At 43.5% G+C, this 15,669-nt stretch overlaps 1 protein-coding gene and 2 long non-coding RNA genes across 4 annotated transcripts in view; 2 read left to right on the top strand and 1 right to left on the bottom strand.

The window, feature by feature from the left end:
* LOC144390308 (NLR family CARD domain-containing protein 3-like) overlaps positions 1–15,669 on the bottom strand; it is a 242,478-nt gene that overhangs the window by 223,566 nt on the left and 3,243 nt on the right. The window contains exons 3-5 of one of the 2 annotated variants that reach the window (XM_078096800.1): positions 14,925–15,098; positions 14,416–14,589; positions 9,979–11,411 (exon numbers count right to left, since the gene is read on the bottom strand). In XM_078096800.1, coding sequence (XP_077952926.1) covers positions 11,318–11,411; positions 14,416–14,589; positions 14,925–15,098 — 442 coding nt within the window. In that variant the 3' untranslated portion in view covers positions 9,979–11,317. Of the gene's footprint in view, positions 1–9,978; positions 11,412–14,415; positions 14,590–14,924; positions 15,099–15,669 lie in introns of those variants that run through there. The other variant, XM_078096799.1, reaches the window with a different exon arrangement.
* LOC144390405 (uncharacterized) lies at positions 1,741–2,195 on the top strand. The gene is made up of 2 exons (XR_013454444.1): positions 1,741–1,972; positions 2,122–2,195. It is a non-coding gene; the product is annotated as an uncharacterized LOC144390405 (long non-coding RNA).
* Positions 8,540–9,324, top strand: LOC144390102 (uncharacterized). Its single transcript, XR_013454171.1, has 2 exons — positions 8,540–9,101; positions 9,252–9,324. It is a non-coding gene; the product is annotated as an uncharacterized LOC144390102 (long non-coding RNA).

Genomic DNA, 15,669 nt, shown 5'->3' with positions numbered 1-15,669 from the left:
ATACGGCGTAAACACTTCCACAGGAGAAAGAAGAGGAAACCCCAAAAACCCGATCATCTTAAGGTAAAATCCCTAAAGTCATAATTAAATTCAAACTAAAAAGCCAATTAAGAAAGTAAAAGTCTAAGCCTGTAATGATAATCGATCAGGAATTAAATCCTTATATGTTTAAACGTTGAATACCATTCAAACGTTAACTAGTGATGATGTAACCTTAACTCAAAGCATGATGCAATAATAACTTCCTTAGATCAAATCAACATAAGGGCGCCTGGGGAGCAGTTAGGGGTTTGGCCGTCTTGACTTGGGATTTGAACCACCAACCCTGCGGTTTGCAGCACACCCTCTGTACTCCATGTGCCACGGTCACAATGATGGAAATCACAACAAAGTCTGATTTTAAAATGTAAGTTGTATCTTTTACCTTCACTCTGTATATCAGTGTTGAACTAAAGAGAAAATGAAACTGTTCTCTCTCCCTTTGACTCTACATCATGTTCTTACTCCTCCAAACCATATGAGGCTGTTAACAGCTGATCATCTAACAGTGTTTCCCCACAGAGGAAGTAACTCACTCTGAGCACATGGGAGGTAGAAATGCTGTGCTGCTCAGGTCTTAACGTTACATTGTGGCTGTTCATGTGTACAGTAATTATATGACATAAATGACTATTGTGTTTGATTCATATTACAACTATTTTATTAAACATGCTAATTGTAGTGGCCATTTGTCCTTGTTACCAACACATCTTTGAATCAAAGGGTCACTGCTGCACCTAGTTTTTGTTTTCTGTCACGCAGTAAGAAAGCGGATTGTCTGGCCGATCTTTTCCTTTGTTTCGCCTTTATTCCACAGGATCCACAACACATACGATACAACTTGTCTGCCTTCCTATGCAGTGCTCTGTCTCACTGTCTCACTGCTAAACACTATTAGTCACCCAGGTGCATGCTGGTCCCACCTGGCTGTGCCCCCAAGTAACCTCCAGGTGTGCACAGCATCAGCCAATTAGTGATCCAATTACCCAAACAATTAATCCAACTATATTCAAGAATAAGTAACTAAATAATAGCTCCCACATCAAGCTGACGATAAACCTGAATGAGCATTAATGCAACATCCTGAAATGAAAATAGATGAACACTAACAATCAGATGCATCTACTCAATTCACATGTGGCCCCCTGGACATGTCTTCATTTAGTGTGTAACACTCACTAAATGACTTCAGCTTTGGAGTCACATTCTAATACTTCCTTCTGCATGACAACAGGAACTTGTTCTTTGCTCCTAAAAAGCCCAGAAATATCTTATGGAGATAAATATTGAAGGTTACCCAAACTCTGTTATATACATACATACGACACAAATACATATGAAGTGTGCATTAGTGTCACGGAAGTCCAAATATAATATGTAATACTGTCCCATGTGAGCTTGTTTTGAGCATTAATCAGTCAGTAGCATTTATTCATAGAGAGATTGATCCCGATCGTCCTCTCATTGAATCATCTTCAGAAATCCATCTCACCGACGACACAAATTAAAAGCATTCACCTCTAAAAGAGAAGCATCCGGAAGCTTTCCATCAGGGAGCCAGGAAGTAGTCGGTGACGGTCCTCATGCGTTTGTGCGTGAGGAGGTCATGCCGAGCCATGAAACCTGGAGAAACGTCCACATAGAATCACCTTGGACCTTCATATCAGCCCTGGACATGGCTGGAGATCAAAGTGACTGTAAATGACCACTAGCAGTGTTCTTTTATTTTGATGATCCTGTTTCCTACTTAGATTTTATGTGACTTTTATTTTGACATCATGTTATCCGCTCACGTGATTAATCGCCCGCGCTCGTGCTCACATCTGTTTAATAGAAGACACGAGAAGCTAGCTAGCAACTTAATACATTAAGCTAATGGCGGTGGACTTCCCTGGATTACCACTTTATAGCACCCTTTGATATGCGGAGCGAGGTATGTGGTTCATTGTAATTGTATTTCATGAAAATTCATTTTATATAATGACTGTTGCCTGCTATGCTGTTATCCATGTATGCTAAAGTGCATTTGTCAAAGGATTATTTTGTATCTGGCTAAATTGCCTTTGTTATTTCCCTTTTTAGTTTTCACGGTGTTGATGTTGGTGTTGGTGCTATGCACACTCATCTGAATTAAAGTACACCCGTCTGGAAACACTCCCAAGCCTGTTTATTCCAAGTTGAAGGGATGCTACAGTGAAAACTCGTCCATGATGTGGAGTGAAAATTCAACTCAACGTTAGAAGGATTGCCGTCCGCCATTTGTGTACAAGACTGCCACCTGCTGTTCAAACGCCCTCACTTCAACCGGCACCCAGGCAAGATCGGTCCTCTTTGTTTGCTGATTGCTGCATCCAACTTCCAACAACTACAACTACAACAAACAACTAATCTTTGATTACGAACAGTGATGTTTGTGTGGGGGACTGAAGTCACCTTTTATGAACAATGTACTGTATATTAGATGCTCTAAGCTAATCGTACATTTGAAAGGTGCATTTAAAGATACAGAAAGGCAACTTAAAAAAAAAAAAAAAATTGAACAAATTGAACCTGTCAAATGTAAATTCTTTCATGGGTAAATCTGTATGATAGCATTCTTTGCTAAGCTGTTTGTGTGTTAGCCTACATTTTCTGTTGATGATAATCGCCCCAGTGCATGTTTGATATTAAGTCTATTTCAGTAATTGAACTGTAGTGTAGTAGTTCAAGATAACCAAACCGCAACACAACTTCAACAAAAATGACACTTAATGGAGAGGAGGTAGCTAGCACACATGATCCACCGATGGAAACGGATAACCCAAAGCCAGTCAGGTCTAGTTCACGTGAAAGAACGTTTACAGAAAGGGGATTAGAGATGCACAAGCAGGAAGCCATTAAACACAAGAAAGAATTCATGAAAGCTTATGGCCACTGGAAAGAAGTTGCAGGAGAGATTAGGACCGCACTAAAATCATTCTGTTCTCAAGATGAACTAAATAACATCAGAGAAGGAATCCAAAGTCGACACAGTGCAGTAAGTGAATGTTATGAGCCCATTCAGCGCAACCATGATGCCACACCAGACATTGTACCGAAAATGGATGCTTGTATAGCACTCACTGCAGAGATCAGCGAAATAATAGAGAAGCGGCTTGAAACTGTAGATGAGGTCTTCAATCCAGAACTTGAGAAACTACGAGTGAGGATGGCACTTAAGAAGGATGAGTATGGATCTATCTTCGGACACACAAAGACAGATACTGTACTCTCTCTGGCAGAAAATTCCATCCACTCCCAGGGCTCAAGCAAACATCTAGATGCAGGAGCAGAACTCGCAGCGCAACAAGAAAAGGCTAAAGCAGTATATCAAATACAAGCTCAAGAAGAAGTTCTTAGCAAGTTAGAAGAAGAGAAGCAGCTAGTTCTCAAAAGGTTAGAAGATGAAAGGCAAGTAGCTCTTAAAAGGATAGAGGCAAATATGCGTCAGGAAAAGAAAAGACTACAGCAAATTCAAGCAGAGTCAGAAGTAAGAATAGCAGAGGCGAGAGTAAACGCATACGAGAGCTTTGAACATGACTTCAGAGACTGTCTAAAAGAGACTGATCTCACAGTTGAATCCAAAAGCCAGCTTAATCCAATGGCCAACGCATACCAGCCTCCACAAGCGCACGCCAAAGCGCTAGCATCTCATGAGAAAGATAGCCTTACTCAAGCTCTGATTAACTCACTCAGTATGAATCGCCTGCCTGCTCCTGAGCCACCAAAGTTCTCTGGCGAAGCCCTAAAGTATGTAGACTGGAAGATGTCCTTCATGGCCCTCATAGACCATCAGCCTCTCCCCACTCATGAAAAAATGTTTTACTTAAAAAACTATCTGAGTGGAGAAGCACGTAAAGCTGTAGAGGGATTCTTCTATAGAAACTCAGAAGAAGCATATCATGGGGCCTTAAAGGTCCTGGAAGAAAGGTACGGAAACCACTTCATTGTGCAAAAGGCTTTTAGAGACAAGCTCATGAAGTGGCCCAAGGTTGGTACCAGTGATCCTGCTGCACTTCGAGAGTTTGCTGACTTCCTGCAAGGATGCGTTGAAGCGATGCCTCATGTGAAAGGATTGGCCATCTTGGATGACTGTGAAGAGAACCACAAGCTGCTGAAGAAATTACCTGACTGGATCACACGAAGATGGAGCAGAGTCGTCACGGAAAGGTTGGACGAATCCGGGGATTACCCAAGCTTTTCCTGTTTCACAAGGTTCATCCAGAAGGAGGCTCGGATAGCGTGTAACCCTGTCGCCTCTCCACTTCTGATCAAGGCCACAGATGACAGGCAGCCCAAGAGACCTAGAGCATTTCACACAAACACTAAAAGAAACAATCCCACAGAAAATGTCGAGAAAGTGTTCAGCACCAAGTCGAAGCCACCTTGTCCTATCTGCAAAGATGAGATGCACGGCGTCGTAAAGTGCCCTACATTTGCAGCAAAATCTCTGGAAGATAAGAAAGCCTTCATACGGGAAAACAATTTGTGCTACGGATGTTTGAGAAAGGGACATAACAGTAAGGATTGCAAAACGCGACACACTTGTGTCATATGCAGCAGACGTCACCCCACCTGTCTACATGAAGAGAGAGAGAACCGATCTGTGGAAGCAAAAGAGAAACAGTCCACTTCCACAGATAAAGACGTTAGTCAGGAAGAAATCAAAGTGACGTCCCATGCAGTGACGCAGCGCGTCTTTGCCACATCAAGCATCGTTCCTGTTTTCATGTCATCTGCAAATGAACCACAGAAAGAAGTTATAACGTACGCTCTTCTAGACACGCAGAGTGATTCGACATTCGTCTTGGAAGACCTACTCGAAGAGCTGAACGTGGAGACAAAACCAGTACAGCTTAAACTGAGCACCATGACAGCTGTTGACACACCCATAGCAAGCAAAAGTGTCTGCAGTCTACAAGTTCGAGGACTACAGTCTGGAAAACAGATTCAGCTGCGCCAAGCCTATACTCGTGGTTTCATCCCGGTCGACAAGTCCTACATTCCGACTTCCGAAACAGCGCTGCTCTGGCCTCATCTAAAGCATCTAGCAAACAGACTTCCACTGCTGAAGGACTGTGAGGTGGAACTGTTAATTGGAAATGATTGCCCGTTGGCGCTAGCCCCCCAGGAAGTCGTCATAGGAGGCGAAAATGATCCATTCGCCCAGAGAACGGAACTCGGCTGGAGCATCGTAGGCTCATCCAATCCACATCTGGATCGCCAGGGAAACCAGAGGTTCGTCCATCGAGTGACAGTGAAGGAAATACCAGCGCCATCAACCAATGACGTGCTGAAGGTCTTGGAATCAGACTTCAATGAAAGGAAGTATGCAGATAAAGACAAGTATGTGTCACAAGACGACGTTCGCTTCATTCAGCTCCTGAGTGACAACATAACTCAAAGGAAAGATGGACACTATTAAATGCCCCTTCCTTTCAAGAGCACAGAGCCACCTCTGCTACCAGACAACAAGAAGCTGGCAACAGATCGACTGCAGCACCTAAAGAAAAGATTGAAAAATAACGAGCGGTATGAAGAACAGTACAAAGCCTTCATGAAGGATATGATAAAGAAAGGCGACGCAGAGCCAGCCTCTCCTGCGACAGAACAGCAGACTACGTGGTACATACCACACCATGGGGTGTTCCACCCCAAGAAGCCAGAGAAGCTAAGGGTCGTCTTTGACTGTTCAGCGAAGTTCCGTGGTGTCTCACTAAATGATACATTGCTAACAGGTCCTGACCTGATCAACTCTCTCCTTGGAGTGCTCTGTCGTTTCAGGAAAGAGGCTGTAGCCATCATATGCGACATCGAGAAAATGTTCCATCAGTTTTACGTTTCTCCTGAATTACGGAACTACTTACGGTTTCTCTGGTGGGAGGATGGAAACCTCAAAGCAGAACCTCAAGAGTATCAAATGGCTGTCCACCTATTTGGTGCCGCTTCGTCACCCGGATGTGCCAACTTTGGCCTGAAGTACTTGGCACGTCAACACAAGGAAGATTATCCATCAGCATCAGCCTTTGTTGAAAAGAACTTCTACGTCGATGATGGGCTTATCAGCGTCCCCTCCGTAGAAGAAGCAAAGGAGTTAATTGCTGAAGCACAAGAGTTGTGCAAGAAAGGAGGTTTGCGTCTACACAAGTTCAACTCAAACGAAAGATCAGTTCTGGACTCTGTGGACCCAACTGAGAGAGCAGTCACATCTGAACCCCTAAATCTGGACCTAAATGCAGCTCCAGCAGAACGTGCTCTTGGTGTCCATTGGTCCCTTGAACACGACACCTTCAGCTTTAATGTAAACCCACAACCCAGGCCATCCACACGTCGTGGAATCCTATCCGTCATTGCTTCTTTGTACGATCCAGTCGGATTCGTGGCTCTGTTTATCTTAACTGGAAAGTGCATCCTCCAGGAACTGTGTCGTCGAGGCATTGACTGGGATGACCCACTTCCTGAAGACTTAAGTCGACGGTGGGAGAGTTGGAGGAGCGACCTACAAAGGCTGAAGGAAGTCTCAATACCGAGATGCTACCAACCACAAGGCTTCTGCAAAACTGTCACAAGGGAACTGCACCACTTTTCCGATGCCAGCAATATAGGATATGGCTCGTGTTCCTATCTGAGAAGCAAAAATGAAGATGGTGAAGTTCACTGCAGCCTTGTGATGGCAAAGGCTAGAGTTGCGCCTACAAAACTCACAAGCATTCCAAGATTGGAACTTTCGGCAGCAGTGGTCGCTGCAAGATCAAGTGTCATGCTGAGAAACGAGCTTGAAATGCCGATCCATGCAGAATTCTTCTGGACTGACTCCCAAGTTGTCCTGGCTTATATCAGTAATGAAGCAAGAAGGTTCCATGTCTTCGTTGCCAATCGTGTGCAAATGATCAGAGAGCACACCAGCCCCAGCCAATGGCACTACATAGACACAACAGAAAACCCTGCTGACCATGCGTCGAGAGGTCTAAACGCAGTGGACATCTCCTCAACAAACTGGCTATCAGGACCCAAGTTCCTGTGGGAACAAGAAATACATCCAGAGTCTCGCCTCACTCCTGAATTGCTTGTCGGTGATCTTGAGGTCAGGTCAATGCAGGCGTTCACAACTAAGGTTGAAGCTTCCGAGTCAGACTTTCTTACCCGTCTAAATCGATTCTCCTCCTGGTCAAAACTCCTGAAAGTCATTGCAAGAATCAAGAGGCTGAACTCAAAGCAAAATCATCCTGGCAAACCTGTGAGTGTAGAAGAACGCGAAAGAGCTGCCAAATCGGTAGTGAAGCTTGTACAAGAAGAAGCATTCTCCCAAGAGATGGAGACACTTCAAAAGGGAAAAAGTCTTCAAAACCCCAGCCCTCTGTTTTGCTTGAATCCCATCTTAGAAGGAGGAGCACTTCGTATTGGTGGAAGACTGGATCAGTCATCCTTAAGCCTAGAAGTCAAACACCCTTTGATTCTACCCAAAGGAGAACACATTACCAAGTTGATTTTGACCCACTGCCACGAGAGGATCTGTCACCAAGGACGTAATCAAACTCTAACAGAACTTCGAGCCAATGGGTTTTGGGTCATTGGTGGAAGTAATTCAGTTGCTAAGCTGATACACAGATGTGTGAAGTGCAGAAGACTCAGACGGCCTGTAGAAGAACAACGCATGGCAGAGCTTCCTAAGGAACGTGTGGAAGTCTCTGCTCCCTTCACATACTGTGGCATCGATTGCTTCGGCCCATTCATCACTAAGAAAGCCCGCAAAGAGCAAAAGCGCTTTGGCATAATCTTCACTTGCCTTGCCTCTCGATCTGTTCACATTGAGATGCTTGAGGATCTATCCACAGATGCATTTATCAACGCCCTAAGATGCTTCATTAGTCTCAGAGGAGCTGTTCGTCAAATCCATTGCGATCAAGGAACCAATTTTGTGGGAGCTACAAATGAGTTCCAAGAGTCACTGAAACAATGTGACACCAAAACAATCGATAGCTTCCTCGCAGAAAAGCAGTGTGAGTTCATCTTCAATGCTCCTTCAGCAAGTCACGCTGGCGGCGTGTGGGAGCGCCAGATTCGGACTGTCCGTAATGTCTTAAATGCCACACTCTGTCAATACTTAGGCAGACTCGACGACTCTTCCCTTCGAACTCTGTTCTATGAGGCGATGGCCATTGTGAACAGCCGCCCGTTAACTGTAAACGGAGTAAATGATCCTACCTCACTCGAACCATTAACTCCAAACCATCTCATACTGATGAAGTCCAAGATTGCACTTCCACCGCCTGGCAAATTTGAGAAGGAGGATGTGTATGCAACTAAAAGGTGGCGAAGAGTCCAGTACCTTGTTGAACAGTTCTGGAGCCAGTGGAAGAGAGAATATCTCATGAACATCTCCACACGCCAAAAGTGGCATACGACTCGACGCAGCCTTAAGGTAGACAACTTAGTCATTATAAGGGAAGACACCCCTAGAAATCAGTGGCACCTTGGACGAGTGGTTGAAACCACAAAGGGGAGCGATGGTCTAGTGCGTCGCGTCAAGGTGTTAGTAGGGGAAAGAACATCAGCAAAACAAGATCGCCCTACCAAACCTTTGATCATAGAAAGACCCATTCAGAAACTAGTTCTCCTCCTCGAGAGTGAGTAATCAGTCTTGTTGTCTGCACCTTTTATTTCCTCATGACAGTCTATTCTCTCCTAGAAATTAAGTAATACTCACCTACACACATCTAGAAATACTGATACAGACAGGACTCAAGTATGATCCGTTCAGCCAGGTTGACCCTTGTCTTCACTCTTCATAACATGAGTGGTGGGAGTGTAAATGACCACTAGCAGTGTTCTTTTATTTTGATGATCCTGTTTCCTACTTAGATTTTATGTGACTTTTATTTTGACATCATGTTATCCGCTCACGTGATTAATCGCCCGCGCTCGTGCTCACATCTGTTTAATAGAAGACACGAGAAGCTAGCTAGCAACTTAATACATTAAGCTAATGGCGGCGGACTTCCCTGGATTACCACTTTATAGCACCCTTTGATATGCGGAGCGAGGTATGTGGTTCATTTGTAATTGTATTTCATGAAAATTCATTTTATATAATGACTGTTGCCTGCTATGCTGTTATTCATGTATGCTAAAGTGCATTTGTCAAAGGATTATTTTGTATCTGGCTAAATTGCCTTTGTTATTTCCCTTTTTAGTTTTCACGGTGTTGATGTTGGTGTTGGTGCTATGCACACTCATCTGAATTAAAGTACACCCGTCTGGAAACACTCCCAAGCCTGTTTATTCCAAGTTGAAGGGATGCTACAGTGACCTACGATGAGTGTGACACACCTGCTTTAGAGCAGAATGAGGATGTACTTTATTGTAATCATTTCTTTCAGCTACAATAACCATGTTATTAAGAGATGGAAAGTTAAAGCCGTTCCTCTTTCTGTCCACGCTGCACAACGCGTGTTTTATTGCATTTAGTGGCAATGCTGCTGCTGTTTGTCTTTTATTTTGGCGGGAAATCCCATTTAACACTTTCAATACTCCACTTTGTGAGGAGATAAACTCCACCCTGTTATCAAATGTGTGCTTGTGCTTTGTGTGTTTTTGTTGGTGACTTAAGTGTGATATTTGGTGCAGAATGAAAGCTTCAAGTTGCACCTGAAGTAGCGAGCTCAGTAGTTTGTGTTGTTGTGAGACGGCTCTGCGTGAAGGTTAATAAGGTTAATAAAGCAACTTATTCATTACTCATTTCTTTATTTACTCACTTCCTTCTTCAACATGCTGCACCACCAATGTTTCCTCTGTGCTATTGACACAGCAACAGGGCTGTAGAATAAATACAGATATTATGGAGGAAATAGTACAAAAGTCAATAGTACAGCATCTTTAAAAAGGATCAGAGTATTTCATGTCAAAAGAAATAATACAGCGTGTTGAAAGCATCTTTATTTGATGGCCTGTTTAAACATGTACAGTTGTTTCCAATAAAAGTCATTTATTAACATTAGAGCCAAACAATTCTATTTCTGTTAAAGTAACACATGGAGTAAATGTTGTAAATGACATTAAAGGGAATAAAAACACAAGTAACGCATATTCAATATTTCCTTGAGAGGTTTGCTGAACCATTAAAAAGCTTCTTGTTCAAAACAAACCTGATTATGTGAAATTAGATTTGATTTCACTCAACAGATTTAGAAAATTTGAAGTTAAAATGGGCTCAAAAAGAATTACACATTCATATTTTCCTTCTTCACCTTGTTTTTATTATTGCTGATGAAGCGCACACACACATAAGGACACATTTGTCTCATATGGGGGGACAGATGAAAGAGCGTCTTATAAAATGTCTTCTTGAACACATAAAGATGAAGTTTAAAGCCTAATTAGGAGCCAATATCTAAATGATCATCTATTGATTGAAGGAGCACAGCAGCATTAAGCTGAGCTCTTTCACACTTCCATCTGAGTCCCAGAGAGCTGTGGACCCCCCAGAGTCCAGACCAGCTCAGGTACCCCTCACCTGCTCCACCTGCATCTACACCCACATGAACCACCATCAGCGGAACAGACTGAACTATGTGGTGAGCAGAGAGGAAGGTTCTCCACCAGGAGGAGACTCTCCCTCCTGAAGAGGACACAGAGACACTGAGGAACCAGAACCAGGCCAGAACCAGAACCCAGGATAAAGAGGTTCAGTGAATGTGGTGCTGAAGGTGTGGAGGTGGATCAGTGTGTCAGAGGAGACTCTGTAGAAGGACAGAGAGCCAGCAGGACAGTCCACATACACTGCTACTCTACCAGAGGAGGAGGAGGAGGAGGAGGAGGAGGTGATGGATGTTTCTGTCTTATTGTGACAGACAGAGTAACCTCCATCAGAGCAGATCAGACTCCAGGACTGATCATTGCATCCAAACACACAGTCACAACTGTTTCCTTTCCTCCTGATTCCTCTGTAACTCACTGATACATAAACTCTTCCTCTCCACTCGACCTCCCAGTAACAGCGACCAGTCAGACCAGTTCTACACAGCAGCTGAGGCCAGAAGTCAAATCTGTCTGGATGATCAGGATATGACTGATCCTCCTTTACACGTGTCACCTTCCTGTTGTTGTCAGACAGTTTGAGTTGTGTGTTTACTGTGTTTGTGTCGATTGTGAGTTCACAGGAATCTGATGAGAGAACAAGACACAATACAGCTGCAGTTATTAATCACGTGTTCATCTACTGACACGTTGATGATGACGTCACAGAGGTGAATGAGTGATGTCACAGTGTGAAGATGGTTGAATCTTCATGAATCAAAGCACACTTACACTTCCTCAGACCTGGTCTCAACCATCGGACTCCATCAGGCTCCACCCTGAAAGGAGGAGGGGGGTCAGAGCAGCATGGAGACATGGACATTACATCACTCTCACACACAGCTTTGTCCTTCATGTCCACATGGAGCACCTCTTCTTCTTCTACCACTACTTACAGACGACCACAGACTGTCAGTCAGGCGTCACACAGCGACGAGGTGCTGGAATATATTCATGAAGAAGATGAATGGATAACAAATAAGAAATGGACCTGTCACTGTACTTTCACCAGATGTGAATTCAAACGGGAGAAATGACGTCATGCTACAGATCAAGCTTCATGGGACGTGTGCAAAGGAACATTCACATTAAACTGTTTCATAAAGATAAAGCAGATACAGACCATTCAGTATTCACACAATGTGCATGTTTCCATGTCTTCCCCATTTGTGGACAATGTCTCTCCCTGTGGTTCGCTGGAGTCCCAAAACTTTACAAATGGCTTTGTCACCTTTTCCACACTGATGGATCTCAATGACTTTGTTCCTCATTTGTTCCTGAATGTCTTTGGATCGCAGCCTGATGTCTCGCTTGTGAGGATCTTGTGGTCTACTTCACTTTGTCAGGCAGCTCCTATTTAAGTGATTTCTAGATTGAGAACGGCTGTGGCTGGAGAAATGGAACTGGGCTTTCCAAAGATGTGATGAACCTCACTTTATTTATGTTTTCATCACTTTTTCACACAGGGCCATTTAGGTTTGGATTCTTTTCTCCCCTTAATGATAAAAACTGCATTTTGTGTTTACTTGCGTTATCTGTGTCTAATATTTACATTAGTTTGATTATCTGAAACATTTAAGTGTGACATGCAGGCATGAAAACGTGTCACGGGTGAAAAAGGTGAGACGGATGTTTCCCCTCTAGGGGTTTTCAGCTGGTTTTGTACCAGGGACCAACATTCTGAATAGAAAGTCACTGGCCTGTAACCGCCCCCCCACATATTCCGCCTGTAGCACTTGTCAGTGGAATCTCTTCCATATTCTTCTGGATATTCAAGTGACTGAATCTCTTCAGCTGGACGCATCGGTCTTAATGTGCCGGTAATGATGGTAAATGATGCTTGTAGCTGGTTGTCATCTACGCTCCACTACGGTTACATAAAGGTGGCGTTTGTGTTTTCACAACGTTTTATCTCATAATTTAGACTTTCTATCCCCTTTCTTCAGTGCGGAAATGGGCTTCTATAGTTGTGTGAATGCATCACTCCAGCCAATCCAAAGACGGGGTTTGTAACCAATCAGGTGTAGAGACCATGGTGACTGGCTCCGCCCCCTTACTGTCAGAAAGAACAACAGCGAGCGCGTAGAAAACTCCTTCGAGCGCGAGCAGAGATTCTCCTCGCGAGCAACGAAGGTCACGTTCAAAAGTCCGTCTCACCAGAGATATTTGTTTATATATTTATTGATTTGCTCGCGGATGTTTGATTTACGCATCAACCTGATTTGCGCTCTGGAATTTTGGCAGTGATTTGCTGCCATACCCCCCCCCCAAAAAAAGGTGAGGGATTTTCATCCCTGAACATGAAAGAAATGAGGAATCAGGAAGGCAGCAAACACTTTATCACACAACTGTAACACATAAAAGCAGAAGCCATTTTCCAGTGAGGCTGAATGAGGCGAGTCGGAGGACGTCCACGTTGTCCCATTGATCAGGTGGACTGCAGTGTCTCCCCGTTGTACTACTTCATGGGGGGGCACCCCTGTTATAATGATGGAAACACTGAACTGGCTTCGGTCGCTTATCAAAACATCGGCCAAATAAGCCGTTTTTCAGACTTTTTGACTTTCAGACTTTTTCAGACTTTTTTCTTTCAGACACACACACACACTCTGGTTTTGATTGCTTGTTTAGTGAGTAGGTTTAAAATAAGTGTTATGGGGATTGTTGGTTGCAGTTATAGCTGATCTTGATCGGTGTTCCTGTGAGTTAATAAACCCTGTTATACTTTAAAGAACCGTTTTCCTGTGTTTACTTGTGCATTTATATGGTGGTGACCGTTGACATACATCGCCAGTGCTTGAACTTAACTCCTTCCAACATCTTCACTCTCAAGGAGTGAATATCAATTATGAGACTTGATTTATAGTATTGGTTATTGGTCCCTGTTAGCTCAGGGTGGTGCCCCGTTATTTATTCATTCTGAGAAGTATCTTAGTGATTATTAATAATTCTATTAATGTCCATAAGTTCGTTCCTCATTTGCTAGTAACCTAATACGACCCCCTAGCCGCTCCCAACACTTCTCATCCAACCACAATCACATTCACTGCATCCGGATGGCAACATTTATCTGGATAGGGTGTTTTTGGTATGTTCTGTTCATTTCTACGATATAGTTGATACTAATTCCAGGTCCACCATCAGCTGTTGGTTCTTCACTGAGCGTCTGTGGCCGACTGTCACCTGTAGCTTCAACAAGTCCACTCTTATCATCCAGGGAACCGTCTCTCAGTGCAAAGCACCAAAAGCAGGTGAAGCTGAACTCCTTTAAAACACCAAACGTTCCTCCTGTGATGATCCATCAAGACGCTTTGAAAAGATTGTTTCTCTGACTGTTTGTCTCTTAATAATAATGTCTGGACTAAAGGACAAACACACACTGGAGGCACCAGCATCTAAACATCCAAGTTTTGTTTGAGTGGTTAAGAGCCCACAAACCTGCAGCGTGACCACGTTGACTCATATCAACCCACCATGATGCCGTCAACGTGTCAAGAGACACTGTCCTCTCTTATAACGTGGAGACAAGACAAAGCTCCAGAGAAACAAGCCTTTCATCACCTTCCTCCCTGTTCAGGCTCATCCTGGCTACTGTTCCTCACTACTTCTGTCTGTGGCGATGGTCTCATGTGGGACATAAACAGTTTGATGAGTCTCTGGTAGTTTGAGGTCAGCTTGGTGTGTCAGGGTCTTATTAACCAGGCTGACAGTGGGACAGAGAAAAGGTTTACAGCTCTACCTCCTCTACCAGACTGATGGTCTGTGGCTGCAGCCCCTTCATACCTGAGAGTCTCCAGTCTCCAGTGAGGATCCTCCAGTCCAGCAGACAGGAGCTTCACTCCTAAGTCTCCTGGATGATTGTAGCTCAGGTCCAGCTCTCTCAGATGGGAGGGGTTGGAGCTCAGAGCTGAGGCCAGAGAAGCACAGCCTTCCTCTGTGATCAGACAGCCTGACAGCCTGCAGACACACAGAATAAGACACATGTCACATGATCTGAGGGAGCTGTGAGGGCTGGAAGGTCACTGCAGTACTGAGATACTATCAGGTACAGAGGGGTCACATTAACATGGTTACTGACTGGTTTCCAGTCACAACTAAACACCCACTAATGTACATCAACAATCTGATAACATTACTACTAACTCTAGAATGTCAAATATTTACATTATATTGAATATAAACACATTTTATGGAAAGAGTTGGAAAATACATATTTGATTTAAATCATGGAAGCAGAAAGAATCTTATGGATGTAAATAAAGAAACCAAGTGGACTTTAATTGAATCCTGACCTGAGAGTCTCCAGTTCACAGTGTGGACTCTCCAGTCCAGCAGAAAGCAGCTTCACTCCTGAATCCTGCAGGTTGTTGTTACTCAGATCCAGCTCTCTCAGACTAGAGGACTGGGAGCTTAGGACTGAGGACAGAGCGTCACAGCTTCTCTCTGAGAGGTTACAGTCACTCAGTCTGAGGAGACAAGAATCAACAAGAAAAATAACATTGATGTTAAAATTAAATCCTATTTCATATAAAATCAGTTACGTGTTTATACAAATACTAGTGTAGAATAGACTACTAAAACAGGAAAGTGATTAAAAAGGATCTTTATTTGCTAATTTAATGTCAGTTACCATCTACACCTTAAATGAGGAACCATCAAACTCCAAGCAGATTGTCACCGAAGCGCCAGAAATGCAAGTTTCAGTCTCTTTTACACCTCTGCTTTTCCCATTTTCCTCAATGAACCATATTAAAATAACATCACGCAGCATGAATAAGAGGATTAATAGGACGACCCTGTGATGATTTATCGTGAGCCAACATTGTGTTTTAATTCCCTCCGTATCAAATGTGTTGGTTCCACAAGGATCCGATGATGTGATGGAAACATAAACAGATTGTTGTCCATAGTTTAGTCTCTTAGCTTATGGCTCCATAGATAAGGTTCATCTTCTGGTGGAAAAAGGTTTTTATGAAGTCGGAAATCCTGATGAACAATGATGATGTTTATGCTGTGGAGTAATTGACTTTGAAATTA

Source organism: Gasterosteus aculeatus, chromosome 21 (genome assembly GCF_964276395.1).
Source record: "Gasterosteus aculeatus chromosome 21, fGasAcu3.hap1.1, whole genome shotgun sequence".
Lineage (NCBI taxonomy): Eukaryota > Metazoa > Chordata > Actinopteri > Perciformes > Gasterosteidae > Gasterosteus > Gasterosteus aculeatus.
The sequence above is the reverse complement of the archived record's forward strand: the minus strand, read 5'-3'. Positions and strand labels throughout refer to the sequence as shown.